Source organism: Denticeps clupeoides, chromosome 11, assembly GCF_900700375.1.
Source record: "Denticeps clupeoides chromosome 11, fDenClu1.1, whole genome shotgun sequence".
NCBI lineage: Eukaryota > Metazoa > Chordata > Actinopteri > Clupeiformes > Denticipitidae > Denticeps > Denticeps clupeoides.
In genome coordinates, this window is record NC_041717.1 from 3,968,987 (window position 1) to 3,987,296 (window position 18,310).

Consider the following 18,310-nt stretch of genomic DNA (forward strand, 5'->3'; position numbering starts at 1 on the left):
ATACGCTTTTGTATCATTGGTCACCCATATACACAAAACTCCAATGTGCAGTAATACGGTAACCGTGGAAGCCGTTTCGTGGGGCATTTTGCCACCAGATAGCATTTAGTCAGGTAAGAGCCACTCTGGGACGCATCAGATGCACGGTGCTCCAGCCTTGTTGCTGTGAGGAAGATCATTTCTTTTCACTGATTACAAAGGAAATTTTACTGTTAACATGTTTTAGATGGTAAAAGGTAAAAAAAAAACTAATAAATCGAATAACGAATAAAATTATTAAATTTATATGTTGCTTACAAGGATGGGAATAGGTTTTACTTTCTCTGTTCCCCCAGATTGATGAATTCCTCCACACCCCGTGTTGTGATGCATGTGGCCCTGTCCCGGTGACATGCTGCACGTCTCGCTGGCGACCCAGAACTCGAAACGGCAGCAAGTTATGAGAGAACCATTTGTGCAGAACTTCCTCTGCTGGGATTCCTGCACCCCTGTTTGAAATTGGCGGTGGTGTTGCAGTTGACAGGGCAGGGACCCAGACCTTCTGCTATAAAGATGGAGGGACTGAAGTAAACATTTTATTTCATTCTTGATGAAAGGCTGAGGAGGAAATGCCAGACAGACTCAAACTGACTAATGTTCTGTCGCAGTGAAGGTCTACAAGTCAGGCAGATTAAGCATCTGGCAAAACGTCTGTGTCATAAATGTATGTTTATGCGTCCATTAAGGTATAAAAATTATCTTGCTTATAATGGAACCAACTCATAAGTGTTTGCAATTCAATCGTTGATCGTGTGCACTGAAAAAATCTATTTACTTTATTTGAATGTGTACATCAGTCCCACATAATCAGCAACTGGCCAATTGACATAAATGTTTCACCCTTTCTCAATTAATTGTTACTCTTTAAAGCTAAATATATAATTTATGTAAAAAAACATTTATGTAAAATGTACATTTAAAAATGATGTTGAGCCAACACAATATTCTGTTCCTTAATACCAATTTATTGTGTAATTTCAACACAATTTTGAGAATTTAGACTAGTATCTAGCAACCTTTAGTAAAGGTTATCCATATGAGAACACTGAAAATGATCACAACATCTCTAACCTAACGTTCTCATTCTTATTTCATTCTTATGCAGCGCACAGTCACCAACCCGTCAACCGAACAGGCTATCACCCAAACGGTAACCCCTTTGTTCAGTCCAGTAGGCGGCCACATGTAAATTAACCTGCCCTACAATTCAATGACACTTCTTGGCACTTCATTTCTGGTGGTGGGCAAACATTATTAAATTGATTTCAGAAATTGACTTTTCTATATTCAAATATTTTTTTTCTGTGTATGTTGAACCTGTCTGTTGGATTAGGAGACTGTAGTCCTGTAGTGCTGTAGAGTTTATGTCCTTCTAGTCCTTCATCAACTCACCAGTGTCTGAACATAGCGCCTCTCTGGCTGGTGGACCACTCCGTATCCTGCAGCAGAACTAGGAAATCTTTAATGTACCTAATTCAGAGCATAGATGAGTTCATCCTCATTAGTGATCATCTTGCCTAAATAGCAGAAGGAGAGTGAACATGTAATGGTTAATTACATGACATCTGTTCTCTTGGTCAAATGCTGTGCATGAATTAATACATGTTGCAATACATGTATTATGCAGTGGGGGGCCGATATAATCAGAAGGTTGCCGGTTCGCCAAGGTGCCACTGAGCAAAGCGCCTTCCCCACACACTGCTCCCCGGGCGCCTGCCATGGCTGCCCACTGCTCACCAAGGGTGATGGTTAAAAGCAGAGGACACATTTCGTTGTGTTCCCGTTTGCTGCGCTGCAGTGTATCACAATGACAATCACTTCACGTGCTCTTATGTAATGGAAGTGTGCAACTTGTGACAGTACGCGGGCAAAGCTGGTGTCTCTAAAACTGGACTGGAAAACATATTTCCTCACTCACACCATCATAGTGTAGTTATTAATAAGGCAGTTTTAATAGGATTTAATAGGGACAAGATAACTGTTTCTACCACTGGAACAAGGGACTGTTTCTACCACTGGGTAGACAAATTGTCAGATGTTAGCATTTGAGTTCTTCTCATCCCTGACAGAGTCTGAGGAAGCTCAGGAAGGTGTTTGTTTGCATCTGCTTGTGTGTTCAGAAGGTTCTCCTCTCACTTCCTTTTGTAAGTAATGATCCAGACCCACATGGCACGCAGTGGCCCGGTCCCGCTCGGTCTGGAAAGCATTCATTAAGGTAATGTTGCGGTCCATCAGTCGAGCTACCAGATCTGCGGGCTGAATCTGCTCTACAGATGCGACTCTCGTCCCAGACGATGACCTTCGGCGCTGCGTTACGTGAGAACACTGATTTCTCATTACTTACTGTTGTTAATGTCCATCCTTTTTTCTAAAGCCATGTCAGGATCAGGAGATGGTGGGAGTCCATGATGTCACATGCAGAAACACCACAGTGTGAGAGCCAGTTCACCTCCATAGAACGTAGCCGTTTGGAAGGAGTATGGAACATTCTACATTCTATGTTCTACATTCCCTTCTTCCACAATGTTGTTGGCAGGAAAGTCCAGAGGGATTTTTGGTGCAAATATTTCCTATGCTGAGGATGTAGGGTACAATTTATTGCCAACTGATTTTGGAGAAATGGCTGGTATCTTGCACAAGAGTATGTGGGAGAGGAGCACAGATCATAAACAAAGACTTAACAGCTTCTGGCAAAAATTGTCAAAAAGAGTAAAAAAAAAACAGACTGGACTGATAATAGAAAAATTGTGTTTATGTGAGCTGAATCAGTGCAAATTGGTGAGTAAGGCACACAGGTACCCGGGCCAGAATGCCAATTCTCGACACCTTGTTGTCAAACAACATCTGAATCTATAAAAGCATATAAAAAAGGATTATATTGTTTGCATTTAAAAAATTTCATTATACTTAATGTAATGCCAAAGACCATCAGGCCGACATTTCTGAAAAAGCTAATCACTCAAGAGCCTTATGATTGTTAATCTAACACATTTTAAAGCCTGTAACCAAAAACATACATGGCACTCCACTCCTCCTGAACATTCATTTTTAACGTCAAGTGATCCAGAGCGGTTATGCACCTCTCCTGTTATTGTTTGTCTCGCTACCAATCCCAGCAGATGAAACCTCTTAGACGTTCTCCACTGGTGCTCCCTGCAGTGTGAGACGTTCTGGAGCATTTCAGACCATTTGAGTCATGTGCAGAGCATTCCACTGCGGCCGGTTCTGCATTGTCTGCGTAGCTACACAAAGGCCTCTGAACGCTCAAGCCGCAGTACATATTTATTTCATCAACAAAGACGCACAGCCGAGTCTTTCGGTTCTGCTAAATCTGCTTCGGACAACAGTGATTCATTCACAGTGTTACACACGACTGCCGCGATACAGCAGTTGGGATTGAATCATCAGTAATAGCTGTATTATATCTGCTACGATCACATAACACAGCAACTATTCAGGGGGGAACGTAGAGTATCTTCTGTGTTTCTAGACCTTTCCAGCTGGAGCAAGAAGTGGGAAGAAGGAGAGAACCAGAGCCCAGGAGCCAACGATGGTGTATTTGACTTTGATTTTATGTGTGGCTCAGTGCCTTACAAGGATTTCCAGGTCATTTTAAAAACACATAATATAAGAATATATACTGCGATATTTTATATATTAAGATTGTTCTGTACAGAAATGTAAAGTAAAAAGATTTTGTTACTAGTTCTCAGTAATATACAGTCATTTTCTTTTTTATAATGTCATAGTCATCTTGTTGTTGTTAAATGTTGTTAACAGACTCCTTTCCTGTAAACTCATAAAATGGTCCTTTTGCAGATGGTTGTACACTCATCCTGTTATACACTATGCAGACATGAAGACGTCTTAAGAAGATGTCATAAGCATTGTAAACACAAATATTCAATGAATATACGTTTTAATGAAAACTGAGTAAAAAGAGTCCTAACCAGAATATCACTTATCAGAAGAGACTTTTGCAGTTTTACCTGTTGCACTGCTGTTCATAAGAAACACCTTCCAATAATGGGTCTCTGTCAGTAATGTTTTCTGACGGTAAATGTTCTTGGAAGAAATTGATTTATGGACAAAATACATCTACAGTCCGTAGGGAAGTGGCAAAAAATAAAACGCAGAGACAAAGTACAAAAACATTCAGCCATTACAACAAGATTTATAAATAAGATTTATAAGCTACTGTAACAACAAGGTGCTGTGGGATGTGGAGGGAAGTTTTTACATCAGCTATGTTTTTCACTAATACATGCGCATGTGCATAAATTAATTTCATTCTCAAAAAATATATGTCTTTATTTCATACTAACAAATGGGGCAGTGGTGGTTCGAATCCTGAGCCGCCAAGGTGCCACTGAGGTGCCACTGAGCAAAGCACCGTCCCCACACACTGCTCCCCGGGCACCTGTCATGGCTGCCCACTGCTCACCAAGGGTGATGGTTAAAAGCAGAGGACACATTTCGCTGTGGCACCGTGTGCTGTGCTGCAGTGTATCACAATGACAATCACTTCACTTTCACTTTTCACTTTAAAAAATATATGTTGTTGCTTGATCCTGTGATTTGCTGAGATCTAATATATGTAATAATCATGTTTAGCACCTCACTTCTGAGATCATTCTATTTCCCTGTATTATCGGGGAAGAAGAGGGTTGTCTGGGAGGTCTGGTAGAAGAAGATGAAGTGTGATGGACAACCCTCCATGGCCCCAGGGTGGCTGCTCCGCCCAGGCAAGCAAGTACTGATGTGTTAATATTTTCAGAAATTGCTCCCTTGGTGTGGAATCCTGCTTGTTTTTGCTATGTGTGGGAATGAAGCCTCACTGTTCCAAACACTGTCTCTTACCGGGACTCTGAATCGTCACCCTTCGCCCAGAGCAGGAGATTCTGTGACTGCTTTTCCTGCAGGCGTGTGACCTACTTCTGGTGGTTTTCGGGTCTCCTCTCTGCTGAAGGAAGAGGCTTCCTCATGTTTCTGTTATTGTGGTTCCATGGTAGCATCTTGGGAAAGCGTAGAAATAACTGTTGTTGCTTCAGAGGCCGGTTCTGATTGAGGATGTCGGAGAAAAACAACTGAAAAGCCGCCACCACAATCATACCAGTAAACCTTGCTGTAGAACCATGATAAACACATGCACACAGCCCTGGAAAAAATAACACCGTTTCTATTGTGGCCTTTCGTCATTCGGAATGGGATCAAGCCTCGCCAAGCTACTGCTTAAGGTATAACAACGCTTTTCCAGTGTCTCGACGTTGCATCTTTCTGCAAATAAACGTTTAACATCGTAACATTCTGTTACGAATCACGTGTAATTAACGATTTATTAAAAAAAACGAGAGTTCAGGTGAAACACAGTGCTAAAACAGACATGAAAGAGCTCTGTCATCACTGGTTTATTACATGTTACTCAAACACCTCGAAACCGAGACCGATTCATCACTGCATTGAAAACAGAAGAAGGACATTTCTCTGGCTTTCCTGTCTTAGCACTTGTCTACGTCTCTCTCTAATGAGCCGCGTTGGTTGTGCGAACATTTCTGGTGGAAAGGGGGGTTCCTGGAAGAATCCCTGACAGCCGTGAGTTCTCTTCTCGCCGGGTCATTAGGAGTCGGGTTCGGCGGCATTAGTTGCCGACCGCAGAGGGCAGTAATGTGACCGGAGTCAGTGGTCTTGTAGCTGTTCAAAAAACCTTCTGAAAACAATTAAATAACGTAATGCAAACAAAATCAAGAATGTAATGTCAAATGCTTTGACTTACGTAACGTTCGCATGAATTTGCCTGCATTATGTTAAAATGTTGAAAGAGAACTGATGAAAGTCTGCTGTTTCTCATTTGGTTTGTCATGTTTCCCTTGATCTCCCATAATGCATCAGAACAGGACAATTTTCTTGCCTATACTGCATTTGTCCATTTTTTTCCCCGCACTTTAACGTCCACATGGATGATATGAAATGCACCACTGTATGTAGTCTCCGTTATTAGCTCAGGGTACGGACATTTTGCAGCGAGTGGAAATGTGAACAGGTGCTCATGATCTTGTCTTGGAAACTCCGTTATCCAAGGAACGCATCACCTCCTGCCCATTGTGCGCGGCAGCAGCCCTGTTCTGTCGATGTGAATGCGTGTGATCAAGGCCAAAGCAGATTGATGAGAGACACGTTGTGAATTTTTTTTTGTGATACCGGCGACAGGTTAACACGCGATTCACGTTGTACAGCTAACTCATGTTCTCTGGTTGTTTTTCCGCAGCCCTGGAACAGAAATGATGAAAATGACACGAGTAACATGTGGTGCTCTGTTCAGCATGCAGTGCATGTGACTGAATGAGACGTGACAGGCTGCGATAACAGGCCGGGATTAGGAGGCTAAACCTGTAATTTATTACTGACTGTTTTTACAGGCCAAATATTTACCCAGAATTCCTCAGCAGGTCACATGAGGACTTGTACTAGCAGTTGAGGGTATCAGTCAAGGGCCTGGCCATGCCTCCAGGCAGGTCTGGCAGTCTCCGGGTGCTACGGGGCTCCGGACGCTGTTTCAGTGTTACCTCAATAGACCCAGGTCAGGGCAAAACAAAGGGCGCATATCGAGTTCCCCTAAATCCGGGCGTCCCCCAATGTTTGGGATTGGACTGTGGACACCTTCCTGTTTCCAGCAGGCCTTGGAGGTTCTGTGTATGTTTTGTCTGAAGCGCGTTGCGGGATGGTGAGTTCCTAGCGCTACTCACTGCTAGGGTCTTGAGAAAGGGGCCGACTCCAATCTCAAAACCTGTCTGTTTTCTCTGGCTTTTTGTTAAAGTCCTAGACCCTCATTTCACTTCACTTTGACACAGTGTCAATTATAAAGTCCATTTTATCACAGAGTCCCCCTGTTAGACACAGACACAGACAGAGTTAAATTCACCCTAGTTAGGCTGTCCTAGTTAGGGTACCGGGCCACTGTAGCACCAATATACCACTATAACCACAGATTTCAGTATCGGTCGTACAGTGCAACCGTCTGCCGCTGCTTCTGTATGTTTTCTCCGAGACACTGAATCAAGCACACAGACTACTGGCAGACCCCAGTGAAGAGACCAGCAAATAAATCCTGGTTCCCGACAACTGCTTAACAAAGACATACCATGAAACAAACCAGAGGGTCACCACAGCCACCACCACCATTATAACTACAGCTATAGAGATCTTAAAATGGACCAGTAACATCATTATGGACACGTAATCTAGACCATGACACTGACTACATCCTGGACTTCTCCAACCCTACAACTGTAGGACTTATTATTATATTGTACAAATCATCACCAGCCCTGCACTGACACCATTTGCAGGCTCACTCTACCCTGGAAGGGGGTCCCTCTCTGTATCACTCCTTCCCAAGGTTTCTTCCTTTCTTTTTTTTCTCTCTCCTAGAGTTTTTTTCTGTGGAGTTTTTGTGTGCAGAAGGGTCAAGTGTGGGGGGTGTCAACTGTAGGGCCTGTCAAAGCCCATTGAGACATGCTGTATGTGATTTTGGGCTATATAAGAAATAAATGTTGTTGTTGTTGTCTTGTTCTCCAGGAGAACATTCTGGAAAGGTGCTTCTCAATAAAAAACAGGTGTGGAGGAAAGTTTAAATAAAATGCCGTGTTGTCACTCACTTTAGCATTGACGTAATGTAAGAAAAAAAACAAACTTACTGTAATTTACTGGTTTATTTACATTACGGCAATGCTAAAATATAAGGTGTGACAGGTAACTTCCTTTTTTTTTTTTTAAAGTTAACCAGCGTTCAGCCGGGGGCCTGCCGGCATGCCCCACGCGTCTGCCGTGGGATTAGGACCCTGGCCTGGCTGGAGTGTTCTCAGACGCTCCGGTCCTGACAGCGACTCTGTGGAAAGTAAACACACTCACTGTACCAGGCAATTGCCATTGTGCGCCGAGAGAAGACACTTGGCGCGCGTCGCATAAACAGAGGAGAACCGTTCTGTCCTGAAATCGTGAGAATTCAGCGCCGCAGTGCTTTAGCGTATGGTTTTGTAAATTGTTGGTTGAGGACGGACAGCAATATATTCAGTTCTCCCACACTGGCAACATGTTTTTATCCAAACTTTCCAAAGAATGGTCCCATTTGACATAAATGTAAAAAGGCTTCTCTGTGCTGAGTAGGGGTGTTGAAATGAACCTAATAATCGATGCATCGCGATGCAGACGTGGATAATTCTGCCGCAATGCAGTGCAGAACATAACTGATAATATCATAGTAACGTTGCTTGGTGAAGTTCTGGCGGTTCCTAGATAAAAAGTAGTCTCGGTAGTATCTCTGGCGGCCTGATCTGAGTACAGGGTACTCAAGGCACTCACACGGAAATTCAAAATGAGCGCTCTCTGAATACCATACGTATTCTCGCTGTGTTTTGTAGCTGCATTCAATTGGCATTGCGCTGGCATTCGAGGTTTAACGTTTGCCGAGATTTTGGCAGAAAATGACGGCAAGAAAGTGCAGCATGAAATGTTATTTGATGAAATTCGAACTCGCAGTCGACTGAACGCTGGTGCTGAAAGGCCATGGATGATTTGATTTGCTCTAATGAGCAGAAAGACGGTTGCTGTTCAGTCCGCACTCACCTGACGCCACGAACGGCAGACGTTCATAGAAAAATTGATTGGATCCATTGTGATGCATTGATAATCGTAATGGAATTAAATCGTGAGACAGTAAAGGGTCACACTTCTGAAGTGAAGTGATTGTCACATGTGATACACAGCAGCACAGCACACAGTGCACACAGTGAAATTTGCATTTAACCCATCACCCTGAATGAGCAGTGGGCAGCCATGACAGGCGCCCGGGGAGCAGTGTGTGGGGACGGTGCTTTGCTCAGAGACACCTCAGAGGCACCTTGGCAGATCGGGATTCAAACCGGCAACCTTCTGATTGTGGGGGCGCTTCCTTAACCGCTAGGCCACCACTGCCCCATTCTAGTGTGGATATATGCATTCTTGTGTCCTATCTATATTCCACCATTGTTTCTATCATTGTTCTACTAATAGAAAGTCATCCATCCTGGATTCTAGCATCTCTCTAGATCTTATTTTTAATATTAAATTGTGTTTTCCACTTAGTCTCAATCTACACAACTTTTAACTTATTTTCTGTACAAACACAAAAGTGGGTAAAGTGGGACAGCTTTGAAAATGTCATGTCCTGTCTTGTCTTTTTTTTACTATCATCTTACAATATAAAACAATGCAATATAAGATCTGGTCCAAAACTGAACTGCTGTATTCATTAAACGGGGGTCAGTTTGGAGCAGCATCCAAGAGGAATGGCGTTGAGAAACGGAGCGCTTCCTCTTTTAGGGGCGAGGAAGGGACCCAGTGTTTATGAAGGAGATTAGGTGGTTTCCGCACTATCCCTCACAATTTGTCAGCTCTCTTACTCAGCCCCCCGGCAGGTCCGCTAGACAAGCAGAGCCCACTCGAGTTCAGAGCCTTCTTCCAGAGAACACGCCTCGATGAGCAGCGACTGGCCCAATTTCACCCCAGTGGCCATTTCCAAAGAGACAAATCACAATCTAGAACAAACTTAAAAGAATCTCCTTATGGCATTACTGGATTTGCTCAGTGTCGGAAGAATATCTTCAGCCAAACCCTCTTATAGATAAAACAAATGGCCCTTTAATCTATTTAATGCCACTTAATCTCGTTTGGATGCATAAAACCTCTGCATCTCCCTGGCATTCTCGTGGAAGGCAGTATTTTATGTTAATTAATAAATCTAAGTGATCAGTGGGTGAATCTGCTGTTTTCCACAACAGGAACAGCTTGCAGCCTTCCCAGCGCATGCATATGCCCCAAGGAAATATGAAACCTGAGGAATAATGCAGCACTTTCCCTGAAACCCCTCCGATGCTGACTGCAGCGCTGCTTAACAAGCCTGCACCCTCACCAGAAAGCACCATGCAACGGTTCCATCTCCATACACCCCATTCCATGCCACCACACGTACGGCTCCATATGGCTCTGGCGAGAGATGCCATTTCCAGCTGAGTTCAGCCCCTGGACCTGCTTGATGTGACACTGGAGAGCAGCAATTCCCTGCTCCTATATATTTATGTAATGAAAGAAACATGATTTCCAGCGATGCTGGTACAACGCGTTCCCACAGCAGGTGACATTGTGGCTCAACGTGATTTTTTATTTTCTTGTTACGCTGGACATGAAGTAGCAACACGGGCTAATTTGGTCTCACGGGGGTCGCCTCTCCCACAGAATCGGGCCAATCGGTCCTGAGGTGCAGAGCCACATGTGGAAAAAGAGCAGAATCTGTCAGGGCCAACCTTTTTGCTTAATGTAGTGTGCAAAGGGGGGAGTATCGACTGCATCCACCAAACTCAGCAATTAACTCCTCGCTAAAGGGAAAAAAGCGCGTCCTGCATGGAAAATGGCTTTGTCTCCCTTTGAACCCCGAAGGGCAGTGAATCCCTCACTGCTGCCGCTGCTGCTGCTGCCCACACACACAGCAGAATCAACAGATTTCTACTGACACCGCATGCATGGTCTCTTCATTAGTGCACTGAAGGCACTGCACAGTATACTTGAAATATGTGCATAACAGTATTCAGATAATTCAAATTTGCTGTCCATAAATAATAAGAACGTCCCACTCAAATGTTTGACTTCTTCAACGTATTCTTCAACAAGCAATAAAAAGCACTTTAGGAGAACCGAGCAGTCACATGAATACCATATGTCGGTGCACCTTCACATTCGTCAGATATTCAAATCCATAAATTGCAAGCTGGGTGTTCCAGACTGGGAGTCTCTTCACTACTGAAATGTGTTTTCATACAGCCCCGTTAAGCCTTGGGAGAAAAATAGGTTGTGGAGGCCAGTGAGTCCGATCCTCTGGGTCCACAAACCCATTTCAAATCATTGTGCTGATTCCACATCACTTTGCTTTCAGTTCCCATCTTACTTCAAGTACTCACCACTGTAAAGCCAATAATTGTTCAATTATTACCATTTTAAAATGTTTTATTAACATTTTGAAAGAACATTTGGAAAAAAAGGGCATGTTTGGGCACCCAAGTCTTACTACACTAAAAGATGCTGAGGTCGGTTGTTCATTGTCATGTCTCGGTGACAAGCATGAGGCAACCAAATACCACAATGTCACCCCAGGGGCCTCAAATGACTCATTTACAACCACTAATGACACGCTGACAAGAGGTATCCACTGTCCACTTATCTGGCCAGTGTCGCTCCCGTTGTGTAGCGCGGGGGGCTAATTGCTTCCTCCTGGGCTTTGGCAAGTAGCTGCCATGGCGGAAAGGAAATTCGAACTAGATGCTGCCGCTCATCCGCTGACCGCGAGGTAGACTACCTGCAGGTCGGGTTTGAGCGCACGCCGTCCTTCTCTCACTCATTGTGACCGAGGCCATTGTCCAATATTTTCTGAGTCAACCAATGGTCTCCTGGAGGACAGAGGGTCTCAACTGATCCACTGACTTTTCTATGTTTAGGTTATCGCTTCTTTTGAGTGAGAGTTGTAATGAGGCATGTAGAAAAATGCAGGGTTCACTGTCTTCACAAGCATCAAAAAAAGTAGGATATCGTCACAATACCACCTATTGTCGACACTACTGGCATGGATGCTTTTTTCAAGCTTATTTCTTTGTTAATGGAAAAAAGAATTGCGTGAACTTCGGTAGCAATGTCTGCCTCACGGCCTCATTCATTCCTTGCCAAGGCCAGGAGATTTCACTTTACTGCCCTGTGTGTTTACAGGAGACCAATACGCGATTGCATGCAAGAGCAGACATTCTGTTTCTAATGGAAGTTTTATGGCTCGTCTTCTCGCTCCAAAATAGTCTTATATCCGCCGTCTGCTGAGACATGAACAGCAGCTTGGCTTGTTCCTGTAATCTTTTTAGGATCAGTTGGACAGGTTTACTGTCAAGCAGCAAGAAGTAATGTTTTTATTTACCCAATGGATCGGCAACTCTCCGTAGTCTAAAATTCCGTTTTGAAACTTTTATTGCATTGTAACCATACAAAACTAATACAGTATACAAAAATAGAGTCTGTTTCATACGTTTACTAGTAGCCTTCGTGGTAATGTGTTAAATGTGCTGCCGCTCCTCCGGGCTCTGGACATGTTCAGTTATTTGGTGTCTGGCTGTTCCATGTTGCTATTGGACATTTGCCATTTGTTTTCACTCCGTGCCAGGTGTAGCGTGGTGCCGTAGCACCACATCATACTGTAAAAAGTGTCTCCTCTGTCTCGCCCTTTTCTCCTCCTTATTTCAACGCTGCGTGTGTCTGTGTGTGTGTGTGTGTGTGTGTCAGTGCTTCGGGAGGGCAAGGCCAAAGGACAAGGTCTAGAAAGCGGTGAGTCACTGAACTGACTCAGGCCAAAATGGGGTAATCTGGCCGAGCAGAACCCAAACAGAATATTGTATTACTTCAAGAATGTGTAGCGTATTCTCAGTGCGTCTGGGTTGGAAAGTGAGACGTGTCAGAGGTTCGTCAACACAAAGTACAATCGTTTGTACCAACATGCCAATATCTACAAGCTGTCAATGTTGATTTCCATGTGTAAAATAATGTCTTAAACATAACAGGCGTGTTCCACTGAAGCCTTGAACGTATCAATTGCTTATACAGAGATGGCTATTTGAACCCCTTTTATGAAAATATACAAACCTGGAAAATAAATATGAGGAAATTACAAAACTGAAAATAAATAAATAGTAATAAGTTAATTGCAAAATGCTGGAATAAATACGGTTCTTTGTATCTTTTAGTCACAAAAAAAATGACATGTACATGGGGTTCAAAATATAACGAAAAAAGGAAACCTTTGAGTGCCCTTGTTACATACAGTACAGGCCAAAAGTTTGAACGCATTCATTCAATGTGTTTTCTTTATTTTCATGACCATTTACGTTGGTAGATTCTCACTGAAGGCATCAAAACTATGAATGAACACATGTGGAGTTCTGTACTTAACAAAACGTGGAGACCTGGCCTCCACAGTCACCGAACCTGAACCCAATCCAGATGGTTTGGGGTGAGCTGGACCAACAAGTGCTAAACACCTCTGGGAACTCCTTCAAGACTGTTGGAAAAGCATTTCAGGTGACGACCGCTTGAAGCTCATCGAGAGAATGCCAAGAGTGTACAAAGCAGTAATCAGAGCAAAGAAACTAGAATATAAAACATGTTTTCAGTTATTTCACCTTTTTTTGTTAAGTACATAACTCCACATGTGTTCATTCATAGTTTTGATGCCTTCAGTGAGAATCTACCAACGTAAATGGTCATGAAAATAAAGAAAACACATTGAATGAGAAGGTGTCCAAACTTTTGGCCTGTACTGTATATCTCCACTCTTAGTGTAAGAGGTCATATATATATATATAACACTGTAACGATGTAAACTGCAATACCATGTAGTTACCTTATACCATGCACCCTAACCATAATCCTTTACCTATGTACACATCATAAGATATTACGTTTTGTTACAGGCTACATTATACTGTACTTGTTGCTATAGAAACATGTAATAAGGGCACTGTAACATACATTTTAAGGCCGATATAACAAGTCCTTCATAATGTGTGACTCTCCTGAACACATACCATCCTTTTACCGCAGTAAAATTCCACATCCCATAGCAGCCTTGCCCTCCTCCCTTAAACCACGGCTCTTCAGATGCAGCCGCACTTCCTGGCCGAATGCCTTTTCATTGTGTGGTAAATCAAATTGTCGTCCAGGAACGACAGGTCGTCGTCGAACGAGATTGGCCGACAGCAAGCATGGGGCGGAGCCTTCTGCCGCAGCTTCCTGTTCTGCGTGAGGTTGTTGAGGATTTTGTCGTAGTTCGTTTCGGAGTTCGTGCACGGCCCACTGCAGTACCTGAAAATCATCTCCTCCTTGGTCTGGTAGCCCAAGCCGAGGTCAGACACGTTCAGGCGGATCTGGCGGAGGGTGCAGCCCTGACTCGGGGTGCCCTTCCTCCTGCGCCCCGCTGACCCCCGCCCTTCCTTGCGCTGCCTGTTTGTCACGCCCTTCCTCTTCCGCCGTTTTGCTCTTTCTAAAGAGTCCCTCTCCCGCTCTGTGGACCTCCTCAGCCTGGTGATAGTGGTCTTGATGAAATCCAACGCGTCTTCAAACTGCTGGGGATGCTGGGCCGCCACATTGTCTGTGCATCCAACAAAAACAGAGTGAATGGACAACCAGCACTCCAGCCACTTGGTGGATTTAACTTTAAAAGCACGACACGACACCGTACACCATCCATTTTCGCTCTGAGGCAGACACAATGCTCGCGAGCACAAAGCCTGTAACGGCATATGAGGTGCTTCATATTGTCCGCGCTGACACCGCGACGACAATGCTGGATTTGTGAAGCGCGGCCATGTCGGTTCAAAAGGTGGACCGCCGAAAACCACACAGCATCCAAAAGGTGTGAGCCACGGTGGGGGGGCTCATTGTCAGTGGTGTCAATGCTGCTTGCAGGTGGCGCGCAACATGACCCCCTCCGCTCCTTCCTTCGCGCCATCAACAACAGTATCGGGTGTGACGTGCGGCCAGTTCTACACGGAGCTCAGAATTCACGGCTGAAAATTCAAACAAGCCCTGTTATCCCCGTTAACGCACCTCGCGGGACCCTGCACTGTCCAAAATAATACGGGCAGCTTCACTTTCAACCGGAATATGGCGTGTGAATACAGGATTCCTGGTGGCTTCTGAAAAATAACACCTCAGGGCGGTTTCAAGAAATAATATTCAACATAATTATGGAACAACACAGTCAGAGCAATACATTTGCACACACAATCACACAAACAAGTACAACCTCTCGGGGTACAGAAGTTCAAACTCCACTGTAATAATGCAATTATGGAATAGTCCACCGTTTCATATTTATTCATGGTTGATCCAGCTGTTCCTAAGCAACGTGCAGCTGGCGGTCACATGATAAAAAGACGCCATAGCGTGACACTCCGAAATGCCAGGCTGCAAAACTACTCTACTGAGGTTACAACCACACGTCCTCATCAGTGACGTTACGTTGTGAGCTACCGCCAAGCCGCGCCGTGAACTATATGACCGCACAGCGATGCATTAATCATGCCTTTTGAGGTTGTTTACCTTTGACTGGTGCCATTTTCTGGCCGACTCTGGCGGTTCCGGGTTCTGATGTGGAGTCTGGAGCGGCCGGCCACTCTTGTGAGACGATGCCCCGACGACTCCGGAACAGGGGACGTGTGAAGACAGGGTTCACCAGCAAAGAACAAGCGAAAACTAAATCCCATAACTTCATTTTAAGGCTTCGTTCCAATGTGGGAATCTGCAGGGAGACAGATAGACGTCTGTAAGTCAGCATCATAGACGTTTGGGGGTTCTGGTGAGTTTTACCCTTTAAAATGGGGTAAAATAGTAAGACTCAAACAAACAGCATTTGATTTCAGACGGACTGCACAGACGGCACTGATATCTGTGATATCAGGCTTGTTAAGTTTGTTGTTGTGCTATTTTAAATTTCCAAATTTTAGTATTTTTAGAAAGTTCTCGTAATTTCATCTCTCTTTTCTACTTGCATATGGTTGAGACGACAATAAAAGTCCACTCTGACTTTGACTGAACGTGCAGGAGACCCCCAGGCTGCCCTGGTGCCAGGAAGGGGGACAACGTGATCATTAATGTGAGGAACATTCCCAACCCCGCCAGCAGGTGGGGCTGCATTAACACCCCGAGATCTACGACCAATTCTGCAATAAGTTCCCCGATCAACCTACCAACATTTGGCGAGTTTAGTGAATTATTCCTCAGTCACCACAGTGCTGTCAAAGCTCGTCCTCTGTGCTGCTGAGCTCACCTTACATCGGGTCCATGGCTTGGTGTCACTGAATAAGCAGGTACGGCGTGAGGCACCTCGTCATGTTCTCCACTCCTGGTGGTAAATGTGCAGGTCTCCTGGAGGTTCCCGCAGCGTCATGCCCACACCGCTTCAGGATGGGTGAAACGTGCCGGAGGAAGAGACCTCTCCAAAACTCCGGCGGGGTCATGTGCAACACGCAGCGTGGTTCTGGAGGAGTGCAGGACGCGCGGAGAGCGTGGGTCTCCAGGACTGGACAGGAGACTCCCCGACGGGCTGGAGGTGGAGGGGACGTCCGTCACCCGCCGCGGCGACATCGGCGCGACTGCGCGCGTTCCGTGGAGAACCCAGCTGCGCCCGCGACTGTGTTGCCAATTCCGCTTAATATGAGCGAGTCTGGATTTGTTGCCAGCCTCGTCTACTGACTTCAGGGTCTTGCAAATATGTAATTAAATAATAATAATAATAAAAAAAAACGACAAAATTCCTCCGTCCCAAACTCTGATTGCACCGGTCACCTTACGAATTTACATTCGACTTATTCTGACTGACTCATGTTTGAATATTTCGTGTGAAGAAATTCTGACACATATTCTTCGTCCAACACAAACTTTTCTGAATTACTACTGAATACAAACAAAGCAAATAATTATACAGCTCCGGCTTTTTGGTAGTCTCGCGAGACTTGGGCTGGCGAGAGTGCGCGCGAATAAACTTGTCATAAATAGATGAGAACCAAGCTTTCATTGGCGCAGGAGAGATGAAAAAGCAATGAAATATTGAGTATGGTGTAGAAATATAGAGATGAAAAAAGCATGATAGCGGATGGAACACCAGAGGTTGCTACCTTATAAAGCTTACAAGGTGTGGTGTGGTCTTCCATTCCTGAAAATAATAGATTGTACGCAGATAAGGCTGAATCTGACTGCCCTTAGGCTGAATCATCCAGGTGCAATCGAGCAAAATATAAAATCTACCAAATAAACAGCTAAAATACACATTAAAGGTTACATATCTGCTGTAAAACTACCAAATAAACTGCCAAAATATATATTAAAGGGTGAATATCTGCTGTAAATCTAACAAATAATCAGCCAAAATATATATATTAAAGGGTACTTTACTGAGTGTAACTTAATAATAAAGTACCCTGACTAGCCATAACATTAAAACCATTTATCAGACGCTCTTATACAGAGAAACTTACAATCAGTAGCTACAGGGACAGTCCCAGTGGAGCCTAATGTCAAACTCAGGAACACAATGGCAGTTTGATCCTCTGTCTTCTGGTTCGTAGGCAACTAGGCAACTACCACCCCAGTACATGACATGACTGTCAGGTCATTTACTCCACAAAATCTTTGTAGGGATGAGGTGGAGCAAACAAGGATCATGTTTCAACATATCCCACACATACTTACATTTACATTTACATTTCATTTACTTGATCAGGTACAGGTCTGGGGGAATCTGAAGGTCAAGTCAACACCTTGAACTCATGTTCCTCATACACTTTCTGAACAATTCCTACACTGTGGCAGGGTTAGTTATTCTGTTGAAGAAGACCAATTCGACCAGCGCATGTGGATTCAATGAGGGACATATGTAGATACATGGTATTTGTCAGAGTAACCCAAAGTTTCCCATCTCCAGAGCACTGCAGTGGGTGTCTTCTTCCAACAGTGCACACTATTGCCATCAATTCTCCAGGTAACTGACACCTTCAGAGGATATAAAAAGTATACACACCCCTCTGATCTTCTTTGGTTAGAGTCAGGCACATCTTGACTTGGCAAACGTCTTCCTTGTAAAAATGTCTCAAATCTTTAGGTTTAGGCTGGGCCAATTGGAACCGTTCATTATTCACTACACCTTACTTAAAGCATCAGTTCCAGCTGAATAAAAGAAGCCCCCAAATCATGATGCTGCACCCACCATGCTTCACCATGGGCATGGGCATGACTGGGTGGTAGTAGCCTAGTGGGTAACACACTCGCCTGTGAATCAGAAGACCCATGTTCAAACCCCACTTACTACCATTGCGTCCCTGAGCAAGACACCTAACCCTAAAGTTGCTCCAGGGGGTGGACTGTCCCTGTAACTACTGATTGTAAGTCACTCTGGATAAGGGCGTCTGATAAATACTGTAAATGTAAATGGTGTTATATTGCACCAAACCTACCTTTTTAAAATTGTGGATGAGAAACTTTGGTCTCATTAGAGCATAACACATTTTCACACACACCTCTGGTGTATCTGACTAGGTGTATCTTTTGCAAACTTATATTATATTCTGTAATGAGATTTTTTTTGTTTGGGCAGTTTAATTACAAATTATGTAATTAAATCAAAAGGTGTTTCAACAAAGTTTTAATTGAGTTG

General features: G+C 44.1%; 1 protein-coding gene across 2 annotated transcripts; it reads right to left on the reverse strand.

Moving 5' to 3' along the window:
* Window positions 1–13,520: 13,520 nt before the first annotated feature.
* gdnfb (glial cell derived neurotrophic factor b) lies at window positions 13,521–16,311 on the reverse strand. Of its 2 annotated transcripts, XM_028996755.1 has the most exons (3): window positions 15,929–16,311; window positions 15,202–15,400; window positions 13,521–14,248 (listed from the first exon to the last, which is right to left on the reverse strand). In XM_028996755.1, the coding sequence occupies exons 2-3, from the start codon at window positions 15,371–15,373 to the stop codon at window positions 13,755–13,757; spliced, it is 666 nt and encodes a 221-aa protein (XP_028852588.1). In that variant the 5' UTR covers window positions 15,374–15,400; window positions 15,929–16,311; the 3' UTR covers window positions 13,521–13,754. The 2 variants fall into 2 exon arrangements, with proteins under 2 accessions (XP_028852588.1, XP_028852587.1); XM_028996754.1 differs by lacking the exon at window positions 15,929–16,311 and having other exon boundaries at window positions 15,202–15,516.
* Between the last annotated feature and the right edge of the window lie 1,999 nt (window positions 16,312–18,310).

What these genes read in the sequence shown, in the direction of transcription:
- gdnfb (XM_028996754.1), bottom strand. Translation starts at nt 15,439, where the DNA reads ATGATGCTGACTTACAGACGTCTATCTGTCTCCCTGCAGATTCCCACA. An exon ending in GAAAATGGCACCAGTCAAAG is followed by an intron (nt 14,249 to 15,201) that starts GTAAACAACCTC and finishes TTGGATGCACAG; the next exon opens with ACAATGTGGCGGCCCAGCAT.